Source organism: Strigops habroptila, chromosome 1 (assembly GCF_004027225.2).
Source record: "Strigops habroptila isolate Jane chromosome 1, bStrHab1.2.pri, whole genome shotgun sequence".
Lineage (NCBI taxonomy): Eukaryota > Metazoa > Chordata > Aves > Psittaciformes > Psittacidae > Strigops > Strigops habroptila.
In genome coordinates, this window is record NC_044277.2 from 103675493 (window position 1) to 103696144 (window position 20652).

A 20652-nucleotide genomic window follows, 5' to 3' on the forward strand; every position below is an offset into this window, starting at 1 on the left:
ACAGAGCTTCTAAAAATGAAAAATCAGTGCTAAACTCACAGTGTCAATAAACTGTATCTTAAATTCACTTTTCTAAGGAGTGAAGTCTTCTACAGCTTAAATATCTACATTTGCTACCTACAGTTTTTAAATTAATTTTACTCACATCAATGCAGATCTGAGATAATGGTGATGGTTTTAAATCCAGCTCTGCAATGGTTAAATTTTTATTTTGATTACACATATGCTCGCCTTTCAATAACTTACTTCACAGCTACCTGCTACACTTGTAAACTGTTAAACTGCAGGAAAGAAAATAATGTAAAACTTGAAATACATGGGTTTATGTTTTAAAAATATTTCTATTACCATTGTTTCTTATAATTCACTTACTATAATGTGGGGTAAAAAAATAGGGATGAAATGACTCTGCGACATACATTGGGGAAAATACAGGAAATCTGGGTATCACTTGGCATTACTGCTTTGTCCACATGCATGAACAAGATTCTAGAGTAATGACTGAAAAAGAAGTAACATGCTTAACTCACTTGGTTTGAATCTTCAGAAAAAGAAACAAACTTTAATGAAAGCCTTCTTCAGAAATTACTGGTTATAAATATTCTCAGCTAAGATGCTACTAATACCCTTTCAATGACTAAAAGAGCTCAATAAATATAATTTTCTTATTTGGTGAATATTGAAGGAAAATATTATCATGACACTTAGCCTACTAACAGAGCATTTTTAAGTACACATTATGAATTTCCCTTCTCAACTTAATTCTTGGCCTTTATAATGACCCAGTTAAAAAGTAGGTAAAACACCCACTCAAGCATGTGTCTACGCAAACCCTGGAACTCTCAGCCCTGCTGAGGATCATACCCAAGTTTCCATTGTTTCCAGCAACAGTAGATGATAAGGCTTTGGAGAATTCATCCCATGAGCCTGAAGCACAGTCATCTCTGACCCTCTCTCTCATCAGAGAGCCGTTCTTAAAACTGAAACACACAAACACACCATATGCATTTTCTAAAACATTTGGCTCTAGATCCTTTGAGCAATTTGTTGTTTTACTCAATATTGGTGTATATTGTATCAGCTGAATAAAGCTGGGCAAGCTAAAAGATACAATCACTTCTTCATTACAAAGAGATAGAGAGAAAGAAAACTAGATAAGAAAGAAAAATATTACAGGACATGTTGGGAAACTCAGTGCAGAGATGTTGGTATATATCTCTCCAGTGAGTCAGCTTAGATCCAGTTTGGCAGGCCACACTAAACCCAGGCTAACTCTGAACAGCTAAGACATCTCCTGAAAGAAGCACTCTGATACAGTGCTAAAAAGCTCACTCTGAGAGGACTCTGCAAGGAGGAGCAGTAGTGTCTCTACATTGTATTTATGATTTCAGGAGTGGGGTACCAGTATGAAGCCAACTTGGATCCAACAAGACTTATGAGGTCTAGCTGCATCCCATGATCTGGCAAAGGAAAGTACCACAGCTGCATCTGCACAGTTCTGGTCCAGAGCCATTAAATCATGCTGCAAAACATGCATCTGTTCAGTGTTCATGGTCTTTGCACCCTTCATGCAGTCACCTCCTTCGCCTCCTCTGTGACCATAACACTACAAACACTGCAAAATACTCATGCAGCACTGGACTCAAACCCAGAGGAAAGCAGTCTGAATACACTTCAGCACAGAGTTATCAAAGCAACTCAGCAAGAAAGACACTGAAACATCCAGAAAGAGGGCAAGGAAATTACTGAACACACTCAGTAACAGCAGCTGAAGTTACTTTTCTATGCAAACACTCTGTGTGGTAGCTTAGGCACTCTTTCCCTACTAACCAAGAGTCTCCTTCTAACTCTAACATTCTAGAATTAAAGGGGCATTGGTGCAAATGGGGCAGTGTCAGGGCAGAAATTGCTAGGCAGGAGGAACAGCAACTCTGTATCTGCATGACTACAGAAATATCTCGTGTTCTGAAAGGCAGGTTTGGCCTTCTGCACACGTTAAGCTGCAGCAAAATAATAGCAGTATAACAGGTATTCAGAAAAATGCCTCAGTGTCTCCTTTGCTATTACGAACAGGTTGTTTATACAGCTCTTTTACACAGTTTTTCTTGGGGAAAATATTGACTAAAGAAGAAATCTGAATGCAAAACTTAAAAAAAAAAATAGTAACTGCTGGGAAATCATACTATGATACTCAGTAATGTGCAATGGACATCATGGTTTGGAACTCAACTTTATGAACGCTGTTCCTAATGTCATCTACAGCATCATATTATTGTACAGATAAGACTCAATATTACAGTTAAAGGGCAGATTTGAGCTTTGCTGAAGTTCTGAGTTTCAAGTACCTCCAACCCACGTGCTTTAGACACAAAATTTATCTGCATATTACTTGAAAATATTTGCCTAAATACTAAGACCTGTTTTGAAATATTTTACCCTGAATACAGTGACTCAGTGAGGGAAAACATAGCTTCAGGCCACCTTTCCACCTACTTGGCTGGCAAGGGGCCCAACGATTCCCAAATCACAGCAGCCAAAAGCTACCATGAGAATCATTCTCTCAGCTGGGTTTCTCGAGATCTCAGTATTTTCCACATGCACAGCCTAATACATCCCTGAACAGCACTGATTATACTCCTATCTGAAAAGAGAATCTTCACCTGCCCTGTTATGTTCCCCCTGGACCACTAGAAGAGCACAGAAGTTATACAGCCTGGTCAAGCTTCTGACATTTCACATTATTATATTTCAGAAGACTGTTATTCCTGTACATTAAATGTACTACCTTAGATTCATAGTGAAGTGGCTTTATGTACATGTAAAAATAATTTCAGCTTTTTATTGCCATGAGAATTTATCCTCCACAACTCTGCAGTTTCAGTTACTCAAATTAAACAATACGAATGCTATAATGTTGATGCAAATGTTTCAGCAGTACATTGCCATATACCCTATAGAACACTGAATGTTCTATTCATTATCATTTTGCGAAAGAAATAAAAAACACTAACACAGAGAAAGAAATATGTTATTGATCCCAGACGTACAGAAAATAAATGGTATTACCATAAAAGTGCCATGTATGTTTGAGAATCAACAGGATTGCAGAGGATATGACCTTCTAAGGCAGGAGTTGGTTCTTGGATCCACAGAAACAATGTGTCACTTGTGCCAAGGCTAATCTGGAGGGGAAAGAAATAATTGAAGCGTTATCACAATGTGCATGGAAAGCAATACAGAAATTAAATTAAAACCATTTGTTATTACCACTAATTGTTTTTAAATTACACAATAAGTCAGTTGGATTCATGTTGAAGTTAGCTCTGACTTAGGTTGTCACACCAGTGAAATACATACTAGATAAGAGACTTAGGTTTTAATGTCTGGAGCGTTAGTTAAAAAGAGTCACAGGAGTTTACTTACAATCTTTGAGGCAGCTTATAGATTTGATAGAAATAAAACAAGCATGAATCCAATAAACAGAAAATCAACACTAGCAGTTAAATTTATCTGATAACCTACAGCTATTTTACATATCACATATTTCATTTATTTGGGAATATGGACAGTTTTCAGGAGTACGTTTTGACTTACTGCAATATCTCCTTCTTGAAGTCTCATCCCTGCCAATGATGCTGAAAGCAAAAAGTCAGAATACCAGATAAAAAGTTCCTTGTTTGACTCAATTATAGCATGTTGTGCAAGACATCATAATACATCACATTCACCTCTCAAAGCGCAATCTAAATGGCAAATATGCTCATGATGGCCTTGGTCTATACACTGTAAAAGATGGGCAAAGCATTTAGGTGAGGGAGCAATTTTTAACAAAATCAAAATGCTCAAAACTGCATGATTATCTAATGTTTTATGTATTCAGGTTTTAAATACAGCAGACCCCTTACTTAACAACACACTTTAAAGGGGAAACATTCCCACTTATGTCAGACTACTCACACATTTATTGGACTAAGCTGGATTTGAATCTCTAGAAAAAAAATTGGACTTTTGGGAAATGCGAAGTTTAAACATCTCCCAGAATATGAATGTAAAATATACCATGATGAAGCCTTCATATTGATTCAGCACTGCATGTGCTACAGTAATACAGATAAGTATTTTATTTTCACAGTCTTAAGAAACAGATGAACTTGCTCTAAACTGAAACAGTCTCCAGGATTCAAAAAACTGACCCTAAATTAACACCTTCCCTTATACTGAGCTCTATCAATCTGACAAAAGGACAGCTCTAATTCTTAGAGAAAGCCTATCAGGTCCACCTCCACCTTTTTGCGTGAAAAGACACAACAGCAATTTTTAATTCATATTTTCCAAGTTAAAATGTTAGCGGTTCATAGTAAGAATAGTTTCTTAAGGGCAGGCAAACCAAGACTGAAGTTACCAAGAAGCAAATCAAGTCACCTCTAATTACTAGGCAAAAAGAGAATTCATTTGTCATACCCAGCTTATCCAAGATGCCTAAATCTCAGAAGCAGCAGTGATGGAAGGCTGTTGGAAAAAGGTACTAATGCTGAGAAATACAATATTCTTTCATTGTATAGGGAGCATCTGAGAATCAATGAGATTGATTTAGAATTTTAGTACATACATAAGCGTATTCACTGAATCTAAATCATGTTTAATCATCTCACCTGGATTGTCTCCTGTAAATGCTACTACTTTACAATCTGGGCTAAACCCATAACGCTGACTATAATATGGAGAAATGGGCCCCTAAGGAAAGAAAGAGGAGAAAAAAGCTCAAAAAGCAGAAAGTAATCTTGCAGTGTATGACAATGTGCTGTAACATAGAAATAAAAAAACCCAGAGCAGCTACAATAATCATTTCTGTGTATTTAAGGTATGAATGAATATTTTAAAGATTTTTAACACAATTTTTTTGTTGTTGAGAACCTCATAGAAATACCCTCAGATTAGATTTTGAAATAGGTTAAGTAAATAGTAACATTTAGCTTTGGGTCTTCCACCAGTTATTCACATCAAGTAACATAAACACATCCATCTGTTTTGCACACATACACAAATATTAATACATAGAACTTAGAAATTCAATGCAAACATAAGAGGAAACACAACATTAATATACATCACAGCATCAAATGCTTGAATATTACTTCTATTATTTTAGGGGTTGAGAACTGTATTCTTTTAAACCACATTTGATAGCCATAGAGAAAAAAATCCATAAAAAATACAAGAAAATCTGTACTGATTTTTAATAGGTTCCTCTCCTTTACAGAAAATCAGCACTGAATTTAGAGGTATCAGGTGATGGGTAACTACACCCTCATACATGTGGACCAGCAAAAGCAATAGCTCCTTTTGTGCTGTTTAGCAAGACTAAATTCACTTACTCTAAGAGATGTGCAGCTTGATTTGATTTCACCATTACGCTACAAGAACAGAGAAGCTTTAAATATCCCAAATTATTCACAAGGATTATCTCATTAACTCTACAGTTTAAAATACGGTCTCTGTCAAGAAATGCAAATGTTGGGTTCTGTTTCTGCAGTAATAAATACTGTGCACAGTTCAGCAGTGACCAGCTGCTCATGAGCATAGGAGCGGACCCCAAGATTCTTATCACTGGAGCATCTACCAAAACTCTTCTCATCATAGGCCAGGGCATGCAAGAATCCAAGGAGATCAACAATGAAAGCTATGACAGACACCAGCTAGCAAAGTTCAAAGATGTCTGTTTCCGCTCTGGCATACACATTCACAACACACCTGGAAACATTAAATCAAGCAGCAAAGCTCCAAGGGTCTGTGCATGCACACTTGCGTGCACATGCAAATACACTCCAATAAAGTGCTATTAGCAGAGCTCTCAGCGCAAGCCCTGTTTGTCGCTCACAACTCTTCTAGACAGGCACATACCAGCACTGAATGGGATGGTACAGGGCATCCAAGTTTCTCCTTTAATCCAGGTGCACAAGCATCAAGGCAAGATACTGACCATACCTTTTCCCAAATCTGCAACAAGTTCATACCAGAACCTACAAGACAGATCACAACAGGAAGCATATAGGATTAAACCCAAGACAGCACTGTGTCAGAAAATTCCACCTTGTTACAGGTGACAGAAAATTTACAGATGCATATTTTACATTCAAAAGAGAACTGTTTCAGCTCTTCTAAGCATAAAGCATACTGATAATTCAGCCTCTGGATAGCTTTTACCTGTAACGGTAGCAGAAAAGGCTTCTCTGATGCACAATGTACTTGACAATTCAATTATTTCCAAATTAGGAGCAAAAAGAACATGGCTGCCTCCTCATCAACTCCTCCCCAAATCTTCCACCTTAGACAAAGACTTCACTACAGCTACCCAAAGGTGATGCAGCAATGTCACTTGAAGGTGGTCGTGCTCACCTGAGACCTAACAATGAAGAAACTTCCCATGGGTGGTATGGCTTTACACTACTCCTGCCTCTGACCTAAATCCATGCTGACCAATCTTCCTCCATATCAATGTTTCCTTCTTCAGAGATGACAAAATAAAGGCTTGTAAGTTGCAAAAATCCGGGTAACTGATTTGGTCACTTAATTCCTCACCAGAACTACCACTACATCTAAAGAAAGCCTGTGCAGTTTTGTTTTGGTTTCTCATTGTTTTTTCCTCACTATTTTATTGCTGGTTTAAAAGTTAATTGAAGGTGGTTAGCAGCCGAACCTAAATAACATACTGAGCACTCCACATCCCTCGCTTATGTTTCTAAGATGCCTTTAATTGCACATTTCATTAGACCTGAAAATCTGTATATGTTTCTGGTTAGTACTGTTCAGGGACATATTAGTCTTATTCTGCATTAGCAACATTTTCATTTCAAAGACCACTTAGCCCACAACTTATCTCAGAAACACAGCCACATTCTCAGCTGAGCACAGTGGAAAACCTGAAATTTACTTCCATTCAGTACAACTTCAAGCTTTTTTAAACACAAAGATGGTGAAGTTGACCCAACATGCAGTGTCTGTGGAACAAGACTATGCTTGCAGGGCTGGGACACAAGTTAGTTAGAAAGGTCAGTTGTTGTTTTCTGTGGTTTCTTAGCAAAAATCCTTTTCCCTCCCCACCCTGCAAGCCTAGAGAAACATTTAACCAGTATCCCCAATGCAGTTTTGCAAGACATAAGGACAACCTCCAATCTTCTCCGCATAAACCAGGAAAAATACTGACCTTTATAACTGAAAAGGACTAAGTTTCTATTATACAGAAACAAACCCTTCACTACAAAGACCAAATGATGCAGACTAACTGGTTTTATTAATCAACAAACTAAAGATCAATATTTATAAACAATTAAGTGCATCTGTATTACAGTACTCTGGATTGCCTTTTCAGTGAGCTAAAATCATAAGCAGTGTAACTGCTGACACCACGCAAGTTACAATAGGAGTAAATTCAGCCCACCACAAAGGCTTCTGTTCAAAGCATCCTTGTTTGATAGAACAACAAAACAAGTATGCTAAGCTATGATTTGCCTAAGGCTCTTAGAAAAGCATTTCAAAAGATAAAGCTTCTCTAGGTCAAGAGCTGAACTGCTGTTCTTTAAGGTGTCTTCTAAGAGAAACAATGCCTCAAGTGTTCAAGTTGTTTAGGTCCCAAAGGTATCTTACTTTTAACATCTGCACAATATAAATGAAAATTATTCTTCATTCCACCAGAATGTAATTTGATTTTTTTTAAATCAATCATCCAGGGTGCTCAGCCATTCACAAGGAGTGATTTGAACATTATGAGATTGGACCTTCAAAAAGGAAACCAAAAAAATCCTAAAACTGAATAGCACTTTTCTTACAATAACCTGCAAATTTAGAGAGATACGTTATTGCGCAGAGCTAAACAATTTGACAGGGTCTTTTAAAGGTGATATGACCTGAAGTTAAACCTACAGAAATGAAGAATAGGTCTATTATCTGAACATTATTTTGAGAGATGCATTTTAAACTACAGTATACAGGTGCAATGTAAAAGATCAAGTGAATTGCAAGAAATCATAAATGACAATTAAACAAGTTTTTCAACTGGATCCAAATAACTGCTGCATACTTTAATTATGTCTTAGTACTGGAATTAGAATTCGCTCATTAAGTTAACAGAAGAAAGGAACAAACAGGACAAAATATAGCTTACAATGCCAAAAAATCTTTTGTCTTGTAAAGAGAACTATAACATTCTGCTTAGTTTCTTATCTTTTCTCATACAAAGATTTAATAATCTTACATGCTCTGAACAGTAGATAACATTTATTCAAGTTCTGTAAATATCCAGAGGTACAACGGAACAGGATCTCCTAGAGCTGTTTGAAAAATGTGATACTTTTTCTAAGAAAATTTTCCAATTAATCGAATTTTCATTTTCTTTAGTTTGAAACAGTTTGGGTTTCAATCAAACACAGTAATTCTCATGTGCTGAAACTGAAGAAGCACAGCATTCCCCCACTTGCTTCCACGTAGAAAAGACAGAGGCAAAACTACCAAAAAAAAACCCCAACCCCAAAACCACGATTACTTTTTTAATGCTTATAATTTTAAACATTTGAATCAAAATTAACACTTCAGTCTCACTGAAAAATTAAAGAAAAAAAATCAACATACTTCTTTATCAGAAAACAGTACTTTGAAGATCTCACCGCCTCCCTTTGAAATGCAGTACATGGAGCTAGTTCTGTGGGTTACTGAGAAGTGCTCAGTATTTGGGCCTACTGAGGAGCAAAGTGCAAATCCCCAAAGAGTTATTTTTGCCAATAATACACAAAACAAAACAAACAAAAAAAATCAGTTGTGAAAATACATGACTAAGAGAATGGGACCAGAAGACCGATGTCATAATCTCACAACCACTGCAAAATAAGCATGGATTGCCTTGCAATTTTTAAGGTCTCAATTATAACTGGGAGATCTGATACTGAATAAGTTGTCCATTAGCTAGAATTGAGGTCTCGCCTTTTCCTGAGAGCTTTGACGGAACAACACAGGAATAAAAATGGTTGGTCTTAACACATGGGTGTCAACTATGGCTCTATAATGCAACAAATTCCTTAGAGAGCCTTGTAATCTAACATTCCAGCTCTGAAATATATCTCCTCTTAGTTTCAGAGCAGGAATCAAAAATGCTATTTAGAAATAACAGCACAGCTCCTAGGAAAATGGTTTCCTTTGTAATTGCCATTTAAAATTGTCATTTAAAAGCTGGATAACTGAGATAACACACAACAGAAGAGAGAGACACTAGCCTCACCACTTTGTCTTTGTTATGAGGAATAGACAGACATGGAAGGTTAATTTTCTTTTCTTTTTTTAACCGAGTTTAGGATTTTTTGGCTTGGTTTATGCTTTTTTTCCCTGGCTCATTTTGAAAAAGGTATTTCTGTTGTAGAGCCATACTCCAGATTGGGGGGGAAATAATCACAATATACAACTTGTTCATACCCCATGCAACTCGGAGCCAAACCAGCAAAACCAAAGAACAAATATCAAAACCATGAAGTCTAGCTTAAAAATCCACATTGTTTCATGCTTTCGAATAGATATTTCCACATTCCTTTATACATCACAAAGTAATGAAAAAGGTACAATTTCATTTAAGAATATTTTCTGTGGATCCATTTTACAGAAATGGGAATCATAGTATGATAGGGATAAATAAGCACAGCTAACAGCACTATCAAGAGTAGCAACAAATTGAAAGGAGTAACTTAGCTTAATACCTAATAGACTTGTCATTAAAGTTTTAAGACTGAAAATAAATAGCAGAGACCTTGTCCCTCTTTTATGTAAGGCAGGAATAGACAGGAAAATTTCCTTCTTGAATTGTTGCTATAAGAAAAGCCCATACACTTACCGTCACTGTAATCAATGGGTGCATAAGTTCCTAGGAAAAGGGAAGCTGCAAAACTACTAACCAAAGAGATTCTCTGAAAGAAAAAGTATGAGATAGTGAGTCCCATCAGTATTCACTTCAAAGAAAGTAACTAATTGAAAAATTGGAAGCAGCAAATGTTAATAGATGCTTAATGTTAGGCACAGAAAGTACACAAAAAATACACTTATAAGGATTATTCAGTTCTGTCTTACTGCCTAAGTAATACAGCAGATATCAATCTAAAAGTAACCCCATGATAAAAGCTGTTAATAGCTTTGCATCCTGAAGCATGCAAAATACACCTAGTATATTAGCACACTATGTTATCATGAATTAATTCACAACTTCAGTGTATCACAGATCTAATTTCGAGGAAAAACACTAAGGAAAAAAACCAAACACCACCACCTGTGTGTCGATGATGGGGAAAACACCCAGAAACTATGCACTGGTCCACCTAGAGCATGGATCTGTAAGCTTTTTAGCAGCTCTGGCAAGGCTCTACTAACACTTTTACATGAACTCCTACCTTCCTCCCAGGTGACCCCAGACCTCCCAGGAGTTACGCCCAGGGGCTGGTAATAATTAGCTTTACTGAAACATACCCTGCAGCTCTGCCTCAGGGTATGTTTCAACAATGCATTAGATCCAGCTGTAGGGCTTCTAATATTGGCCCAAAAATGCCCCAGCCACATGACACAATGCACTGATCCAACAAGAACTTGTTCCCACTTCAAATCTGCTATCCAAACCACCAAGTTAAGTGGCTACTGCCAAGCTTTCTAGGTGATCAAATATTATTTGTTCTCAAGAAGCTGGCATAAAAGCTGACAAATTCCTTATTGTGTGCTCTGACTAATTCAGAAGAAATATGATTGTCACCCAATAACTAATTCGAATCAAATCTCTACTGGTCGAGTGAGCCAGCAGTGACAGGTTTTTTACTAATGATCACAAAATCACTGCTTCGCACAGAATTCAAAGATGGATGATAGCCAGAGCTCTAAGAGGTGGTTATAATGGCCAGGAAACTTAACGATGCACTTGCTCTTCATGCATCGCTCCCCAAGAATATATCGTATTGTGCTTAGATAACAAAGGCCTACCTTCTGTGGTGCCCCAGCGGGCACTAGCTGCCTGAAATGGAAGGAAAAGGATGAAGTTAAACTCTGAATCAGCCAGTTTAGCAAGCTGACCTACAGAAGGAAAAACATCCACCTTCCACATTGTGACTGCCAGCTGCTAATTGCTTTTTGAGGATCCCCAAGAGCATGGAAGTATTTTGTGCTTGAACACAACATCTTGCGTATCATTTACTGCCAAAAGATGCCATCAACGCAACCAGCCCTCAAAGTCTGACTACTTCTCAGTTCCATAAAGCCACATTGCCCCCATTAACATATCTTTCTCTAAGTTTAGTCTTAAGCTTATGATCAGACTGTATTAGTGTTCTGTTTCATCCTGTACCTTGCTAGTGTAAAGGTTATATAATGAAAGTGTACTAAGAAAGAAAAAAATATTAAAAATTAAGCATTCTCCACAAAATAGAGAGTCAACTTTGCAACTCACTTCTCCATTAAATTAACTGTTTCATGCAGGGGTGACATTTAAAACACCACAAAAAAATGTATGAGTTCGTGGGTCTAGACGTTTGGCATATTCTAACCACAGGACATGAGTCCTTCTTTCATGTACATCATATTTGCATGGAGTTTTCACCTTGCTTCAAACCATTGCATTTCAGACTCAATGAACTGAAACAATAATGGAACTGCAAGCTGACTTCTGAAAATTAAAAATCAGAAGGAAATAAACTACACAGTACAATTCATTTGCCATAATAAAATCAAAGTAACTCCTCAAGGGAAAAACTATGAAAAAGAGCCTAGAATTGATTGCAGCTTTTTTCCTACACACATCCACATGGATGCCAGCTTTGTGTGGCAGAGCAATCACATTTCTGCATGCAAATGTCCAGTTCTAAGTGTGACAATTTCAACTCTGTACTTATTACCAACTTATGTACAAACTGCAGTAAACACAATTTATTAGCACTTAAATGAGTCTTTTATTTAAAAGCTTCTTCCACAAAGGTGAGATCCAATAAAACCTGCTGTCTTAAATCACATAATCATAGGATGGTTTGGGTTGGAAGTGACCTTAAAGATCATCTAGTTCCAACCCCCTGCCACAGGCAGGGACACCTTCCACTAGACCAGGTTGCTCCAAGCCCCGTCCAACCTGGCCTTGAACACTGCCAGGGATGGGACAGCCACAGCTTCTCTGGGCAACCTGTGCCAGTGTCTCACTACCCTCACTGTAAAGAACAAATATCTAGTTTAAATCTACACCCTTGCAGTTTAAAGCCATTTCCCCTTGTCCTATCCCTACATGTCCTTGTCAAAAGCCCCTCTCTAGCTTTCTTGTTGGCCCCTTTAGGCACTGGAACCTGCTCTAAGGTCTCGCTGGAGCCTTGTCTTCTCCAGCCTGAACAAGCCCAACTCTCTCAGCCCGTCCCCAGAGGAGAGGTGTTCCAGCCCTCAGAGCACCTTCATGGCCTCCTCGGGACTTGCTCCAACGGCTCCACGTCCTTCTTCTGGTGGAGGTCTCAGAGCTGAATGCAGGACTGCAAGGAAGGGGATCTCACGAGAGCTGTCCTTGCTTCCACCCTCTGTAGGCTTCCTTTCTGTGTTTGAGTTTGTCCAGGAGCATATTGCTTATCCATGCAGGCCTCCTGACCTGCTTGCCCAACTTCTTCTTTGTCAGGGTGCATCACTCCTGGGCTTGAAGGAGGTCATCCTTGAATATTATCCAGCTTTATCCCATGGAATTCTACCAGGCAGATCCTTGAAGAGGCCAAAGTCTGCTCTCTTGAAGTCCAAGGTAACAACTTTGCTGTGCACCCTCCCTGCTGCCCTAAGGATCTTGAACTCCACCATGTCACGGTCATTGCAGCCAAGGCTGCCCTTGAGCTTCACATTCCCCACCAGTTCCTCCTTGTTGGTGAGAACAAGCTTGAGCATAGCATCTCTCCTTATTGGTTCTTGCATCACTTGAAGAAGGAAGTTATTATTAATCCATTCCAGGAACCTCCTAGATGGCTTATCCCCTGCTGTATTATCCCTCCAATAGATTTTGGGGTGGTTGAAATCCCCCATGAGTGTGAGGCTGCTCCTATCTGTCTACAGAAGGCTCATCTGCTTGGTCTTCCTGGGTGGGCAGCCTGCAGCAGACCCCTCCTATAATGTCACCTGTCCCTGCCCTCCCTTTAATCCTATGCCATAAGTTCTTGGTTGGCTCCTCACCCATCCCAGGCAGAGCTCTGTGCGCTCCAGCTCGTCACTGACATAGAGGGTGATACCCTGTCCTCACCTCCCCTGCCTGTCCTTCCTAAAGAGCCTGTTTCCTTCCACTCCAGCACTGCAGTCACAGGAGCTATCCCACCATGTCTCCATGACACCAATAAGATTGTAGCCCTGCAGGCATATGCACATCTTTAACTCCTCTTGTTTATTGCCCATGCAATGTGTGTTTGCATAGAGGCATTTAAGGTGGGCTCCCAATCAAGTTGACTTACTGGCTGGAGCGGCTGGAATTTCTTTGTGCTGCTCTTCAGGTGCTCTCCTGCTGACCTGCCATCCCTCTTCAGGGTTCAGGGAACCCAGGAGTTCTTGCTGGCACTGGCATCAAACTGGTAGGAATGGAATGGATTGACGTTCCCCTCCCCCAGCAACTTTAGCTTAAGGCCCTTTTCACCAGTTTGGCAAACGTGACATTCAAGATAGAACTGATGCCTGATTTTTATCTGCCTAACAAATAAAATTTAACAAAACAAAAAATAAAATAATCAAATTTATCTTAAAATCAGACACAAGGATCAAAATACTTGTTAGTAAAAAAGTTTGTAAAAGCACCCCTACAAAATTAATTTTAAAAGATTTTCAACTGTGTTTTCCAATAAGTGTATTGAAGTTGAGCCAACCTCAGTTTGCATGTAGACCTCAGGATTCTGGCTGTAAATCTTTGCTATCTGGTTTCCTGTAAAACGCTGAGAAAGAAATGCAAATGCTTAGAAACACAAACTCTAAATGGAGTCAATAATCATTAACTCTGTGTAATGAGTTCAGTACATTGCACTTTGGATATTTAATTTGCCTGATGCATGATGAAAGTCAGTGCACAGCAGGCAATCTGCACTAAACAGGCTATAACACATAGTCTCATTATGAGAATTTTGCTCACCTTTTGAAAAGAAAAGGCATGTGAAAAGCATTACTATCCGTAATTTACATTTCAGAAATGACAGTTCAATGGAACGAATCACACTTATTCTGTGCACAGAAACCAGCACAATTCACATACTGCCTTCAAATCCTTGAAAAGGTTTAAGCTACCCAACCTATGTACCTTTTTGGGAAGCAGGTGAATTGGGAGCAAAGCAGGAATTTTCATACTCAAAGAAGCAACTCCAGCACGGGCTAATAATAGTCGCAACAATAATTATTTTTCATCCATGTATTTTATCAAATAACAAAAAAATTCTAACACTGTAACCTTAACCTTTAGCAAGTTAAAAATAAACCGTTGGTGATATGCAAAGTCCGTTTTCAACACTGGCCATAAATCTTGCATGATGATTCAAAACCAGAATCAGCAATTTGGGAAGTTAGAGCCTTATTCTGTTGAACCAATAGTAAAAGCAGGCAGGTGCTGACAAGCCTGTAGGGCAGCCCTGCTACCACTACATAACTCACTGTCCCAGTTACAACAGAGAGAAGTATCAGGAAGAGGAGACAAATGACAGAGTACTCCCTGATAGCACCCCAAACCTCTGAAATACTTCTCTCAGGTCAACAGCTGCTTGTTAACCTTTAGGGAATATTAAAAGGCCAATCTTTTAATTGCAGGAGTAAACTAGAACAGTCATCCACAAACAGGGGGGTCATAACCCTAAGTAAATCTGTAGCACAAACTGGATTGCCACCCCAACGGAAATGTGTCTGCACAGGAGCTCCCAGGGCAGAACCAGGCCACCAAACACTGTATTTCAGAAACACTGGCCAAATGCAAGAGCTCACCCCAGCTGCTTCCTGCAGCAAAATTTCCAGTATTTGCCTAATTTCACTTTAAATTTTCCACATCTTCCTTTGTGTGGCTACTACACAGCACAATATTGTTGGATTTTCTTCAAAAACTCTCTTTCATAGTTAATGGCTGATCACTATCTGCTGCAGTACCACTGCAACGGCAGAATTGTTTCTACCACAAGACTGCTGAGGACTTTGTTCCTATCTGCTCCTTACCTCATAGGCTCGAGAACCAGTGATACTCGCTAGGTGCTGTGCTCCCCCCACGGCTTTCTCCAAAGCGCTGCACTGGGAAGCCGTGCTAGAATCCATCCATATGGGGCTGTTACTGACAGAAAAACAAGCCTGCAATGAACAATATCCTTTATTAGTAAATCTGACCTCCAAGAAGTCTCTGCTACAGTCATAGCAATACAACAGACCTAGGTATCAGCTCACAGGTCAGTTCTCTGACATGCCTTCTGGTCTCCTCTCAATGACAGGAATGCAGATATTGGGCAGTGTATTGGTCAGTGGTGAGAAGTTTAACCCAAACTTCACACCAGATGGAAACACAGGCTTTTTCTGCTCTTACTTGACATACCCTGCAGCACAAAGGCTCAGTACACTCCTTCAGTAGCCAAAGCCCCTGTCCTTTTTATACAAGTTTTGCCCCATTTTTTAGAACTCCTCTCTAAACAATCAGATTATCTTTCCACAGGTCTACTAACAGAGTTCTCTTTAATGACTGACATACTCACTTGGAAATGCAACTGAAGCTTAGTGCATCACTAGAGACCATTTTAATTCAATTTCCATGAGTTTTGCATAGATATTTCCAAAATAGTCTAATAGATCAGGGCACAAATGTCTCCCTTTCAACATACAACTGTCCTTTCTGATCTTGAAGTAAGGAAGGTAAGGGTCTTCCAGAGGAAAGTTGATTCCTCCCTACTTTTCTTCTTAAACAAAAATTTATCAAGTCTGTGTTCAAAACTTACCAACCATACACACACACACAAAATGTTGAGGTTCAACAATGTACTTGTTAGGCGTTTGTGCTCACATAGCGTTACACCTCCATCCTTTCAGACATGAAGTGTGTAAATTGGTCTTTCTTATATATATTTTTTCTAATGGAATCACATGCACTGCAAGAAAACTCAGGTACAAGAGTATTTTTCACCACATTTTTTTGTTAACACAAATATATATTTAAAGTAAAATATTTATAGGTCATTTACAAAAATACTAGATTTCCAAAAAGAACAAACAGGCTGTTACTCTGACACAGAAAGATTCTGGGATGCCCACTGGCAACTGTAAGCTTTTAAAGCAGTATGTGCTGTCACTTAGGAATAAAGGAAATGTCAAAAGCCCTGGAGCTGAAGGAATAACCAGTACATTCCACTTCATGCTGCAGCAGGATGCAACTCTGCCAAACAAGAGGAAAGGTTTGCAAGGAGAAAAGCAATATGTAAGGATCAGAAAAAAGACAGTGTAGCTCTCCCTTCAGAGCTCTTTTATGCATGTTTACCTTTAGTGACTGATGTAAAGGCAGTTCAGATGATGCATCCTTTAAAATTTGCATGCTTCCTTTTTTCCAGTACACACTCCCATGTTGCTGCAGAAAGTACAGAAACAGAAGTTGGAGATGCCCTCCCAAGCTGCAAAATTCATCTGAATTTCAAGCTCTAAGGGACAGAGAACTCTCTCCAAACCAAGGACCAAAAAAATGCACCTTTTCAAATCAACTGTCTCATTAAAAGATTCTAAGATTGAGCAAAGCATACACTAAACCAGAAAACGTAGGAGCCAAGAGACAGTGAAGATTTTGAACTACGGCAGCTTCTAGTGGGAGCTATTATTATATTGCTACTGGCATTAGATACTTCTTTGAGGGCTCTCTGAGCTGTAGCCAGGGCTCCACAGTCAAGGCTGTTAGTTCTGTGCTATTTCAGCACAGCCCCCAGATTCTTCAGTTACATGCCTGCCGCAGTCACCACTAATGGCCTGCAGAATTTTGGGGTTATTTAAGCTCCATCTCTCAGGCAGCTTCCTCAAGGCAGGCATCTCTAGGTATGCACTTGCAGGACACCCTAAGGAAACTACAAAGCACCATCCAATGACCCATTCATAGTTCTAATAACACCAAGTCACACAGAACCCTCTTGACACAGAATACTTGACCACAGTGTCATCCAGATTGTATTTCACATCTCTCTGCCATTTCTGCAGATAATCAAGATCACATTTGTCCCTTCTTTGGGATAAACACTGGCACATCAGTGCACCTCCACAGTGATCTGCAGCATAAAGACAAAGTTCTTCAAAGAGAAAAGGGAGACAATATGGGTTCGAAGGAGGCAACTCAATGAAATCTTTTCTACCTGAAAGAATCTGAATATAAAACCAAGTTGATTCCCCCACCTTTTGTTGAAGGATGGGTAAAATAAAGGGAATACAGGAAATCTGGAAATGCACTTCCTTTTTTCACTTGAGTAAGCTGGAATTACTTGGCAGTCCTAACTTCTATTCTACTGAAGAATTCATAACAGGGCCTTGATACTGGCTATGATTTTCAAACACTTTGCTCACTTCCAACTGAAATCAATGAAAGGGAGATCAAAGCAAGAGTTTTGATTAATTAGTTCCAGATATATCAAGATGAATAACCTAAACCTCATGTGTCAGAATTAGCTATTGTTTTGGTGCTGTTACATCAGCATCTTTGCCATTTCTGAAAAGACTATCACCATTTGGTTTCTGCTGTTCCTAGGCAGATCTCTCTCCTAGCCAACAAAAACTGCACCCAACAGCATGTTAGCACACCTTTAGCAAACTGTGCTCCTCGTTATTTTTTCTACCCCATTTTCACAAGCACCTGGATGTGCTGAAATTCAAAATTACTTCAGTAATTTCAGAATCTGTTTGTACAAAGCATTTAAACACAAGGAAGTCAACTAGTTATGCACTATACTGATACAAACAACTGCACTGTAAACTTCATCCTCCACTCCCACTACCTTCTTAGTGGCTGCTTTGTGTGCTTCCTGTTTTAAGTAAAAGACCCAGAGGAACGGGTCTTTTAATGGCTGCTAATATAGAAGCTTCAGTCTTACTTGATGTCATTACGGTCTTCTGCAATACAATTATTTATATGAAATTTATAACTATACCTATATTCTCTATCAAAGAAATACAGTAATACTGATATTTTTCTTTATAAACTAACCTGGCCAGCACCAGACAAAGCTCTGACTTGAGAGAAGTTAAAGCCTGAAGACCTCATCTTTTCCAAAATCATATCCAGAGCCTACAAAAACAAGCAGAATCAAGAATATCTGTAACGAACTATCAAATTATGCGTACTCACAATCTCTGGAATTAAGCAGTAAATTTATGTCATCACTGATAAGAATTCATTGGCAAATAATTAAAAATTAGCTAACAACTACGGATGCCTCAAGAAGCTGCATAAATTAATTTACTAAGGAAGAGTCCATAAAGGACAAGTTGAATCACATGGAGGGGGGGAGAAAAAAGATCTTTAAACAAGCTGAATCATAAAGATCCATTCTTTGAAACCTAAATAAGAGGCAAGAGTTAAAGAATTCCAATTCATTAAAAGGCCACTTTTAACAGTGCCAGATGCAAAACAGGATAATCTTTTTCTGTTCTTACTTTTGGAAATCTATGAAATCTTAATGGGGTGTACTCTGCACCCCATCATACAAGATGTTAGGTATCCTCAATAGCACTGCCCCCATCAGAGTCTCCTAATATATAGCTAATTCAAGTGAATTTTAGCACTTTAAGCATAAATCATATACTTATCATGTTATTGATTTAATAATTACAAATGTTCCTGTTCACTATAGTTCAATAGTGAATTGCAAGCAAATTTACCAAACCTTTGTAAACTACTGAGGATCACTAGCTGTGGCTTCTTTGACCTTTCAAATACCTTAACTATGCAAATCACACTGGTAAGACAAATTTACCTAGTGCTATGTGAGAGAAAGTGTTGCAGAATCCACACAGCAGCAAGGAAGGCCTTCTTTTAAAATAGAAAAGAATGTTGTATTTCAAAATAAACACCAGTCAAAGTGACTGGGAATCACTGAATAAATTGCTCTTTAACCACTTAACCAATTGATGTCTCAAACTGGTACCAAAGCTTATTCTAAAAAAATAGTGCAAGTAACCTGGATGCTACAAAAATACAGATTTAACCTAGGCAAAGAGACAGCTGCACCTTTTGCATATGAAATAAAAAGATGAGGAAAAAATGGTCTTTTTTCCAAATGAGGGAAAGTCAGGAAAAGATTATCACACGTACAATGCTATAATAGTAGAGAGTGAAGAAACAAACAAAAAAACCCCATCAAAACATTAGCAACTTCCACTATGCTTTTTGTAACATTAATATTTGCATACCAAAGATAGAATAACACTTAAAAGAAACAGAATGCAAGCAGAAGGGCTATGTTTATTTGAATGATGGGTTTCACTATTGCTTGGAATACATTTCCATTTCAGTAACAGCAAGGAAGAAGCAAACTGCATAACGCTTGTTCATACCTTGACCCACATTAGTACAGGAGAAGTGACTGTCAGTCTGTCACTGTGAATATAGACTCCACCTTGAGTCCTACAGAAAAAAGTGTTTTCTCTTGGTAAATTCAGTAATTTTTTCCCCACCAAGAAAAGATCTTCGAGTTTATTAATAACCAAAAGGGTCTGCAATGCCTTTATGTTAAGAGGAAGGATACAATCAGTGTTCAAAACCTGAAAAAGTAAAAGCCAGCTGCTAGGAAGTAACATAAGAGATAGTTGACCCAATTTCAAAGTAAATAATTTGCAAGGAAAGGCTCTAATCCCGAACTTAGATCTGTGATAGATTCCAATGCTGATACCGCACACTGGCTCTATGTCATTCATAGCTATTTCTAAGTTTCCTGACTGTTCCCAGTAGTGGCCGGAACCTAGAAGATGAAATTCAATCTTTGCTGTTAAGCCATCAAGTAAATAAAAGTACTTAATTGAAACTTGTGACTAGGGAGAATTATATTTGTAAATTCTAGTCTATTAACTGAAGTAAACAAATACTGGCATCCTACATCTTATTGTGAGATTTGGAACCACAGCATTTGTCTCCAAATGCCTTTTGGAAGTTCCCCTCATGCAATTTACTTGCTGTTATCATAGCATTCCACCCTGACATAAACGCGGTGCTTACTTCTGCGACTCAAAAAGAAACAGACATTTCCTCAAGTCTGAAGTTTCTCCCCGCCCTCCCCCCCCCAAAAAAAAAAGAAAATGGTTTATTTATTTATATATAATATTTTGGAGTAGATTTTTTTAATTTCCTGTTGGTGGTTCTTGCCATATTTCCATACCAAGGAAGGCAAAAGCATACGTTACCCTTGCCAAGTATGAAACATGAACATGGCAGGAACTTCTTCCATGCCTCCACACATATCAGTGAGATCAAATAGGATAACAGCCTCCCCCCACCCCCAGTCTCCAAAATTCTAAATTCTATTATCCAAGCAAAACATAAAAACCCTTACTTGAATTCCGGAAGGTCTTTATCAAAATGAACATTATCCTCATAAATTACTCTCAGCTGCTCATCAATAGCAATGACTTTCAGCTAGAAGATATAAAACAGGATGTTAACAAAAACTT

At 38.6% G+C, this 20652-nt stretch overlaps 1 protein-coding gene across 5 annotated transcripts in view; it reads right to left on the reverse strand.

The window, feature by feature from the left end:
- XYLB (xylulokinase) overlaps positions 1–20652 on the reverse strand; it is an 84557-nt gene that overhangs the window by 61416 nt on the left and 2489 nt on the right. For 3 of the 5 annotated variants that reach the window (XR_003993182.1, XM_030497673.1, XM_030497662.1), the window contains exons 2-13: positions 20535–20617; positions 19543–19612; positions 18194–18274; positions 16496–16582; positions 15196–15324; positions 13875–13940; positions 9872–9944; positions 5902–6020; positions 4653–4734; positions 3595–3635; positions 3067–3182; positions 865–980 (exon numbers count right to left, since the gene is read on the reverse strand). Coding sequence is in view for 4 of the 5 variants with exons in the window: in XM_030497673.1 (XP_030353533.1) it covers positions 865–980; positions 3067–3182; positions 3595–3635; positions 4653–4734; positions 5902–6020; positions 9872–9944; positions 13875–13940; positions 15196–15324; positions 16496–16582; positions 18194–18274; positions 19543–19612; positions 20535–20617 (1063 nt within the window). In the remaining variant the exon portion in view is untranslated. The remainder of the gene's footprint in view (positions 1–864; positions 981–3066; positions 3183–3594; positions 3636–4652; positions 4735–5901; positions 6021–9871; positions 9945–13874; positions 13941–15195; positions 15325–16495; positions 16583–18193; positions 18275–19542; positions 19613–20534; positions 20618–20652) is intronic. The other 2 variants (XM_030497684.1, XM_032920160.1) reach the window with 2 other exon arrangements.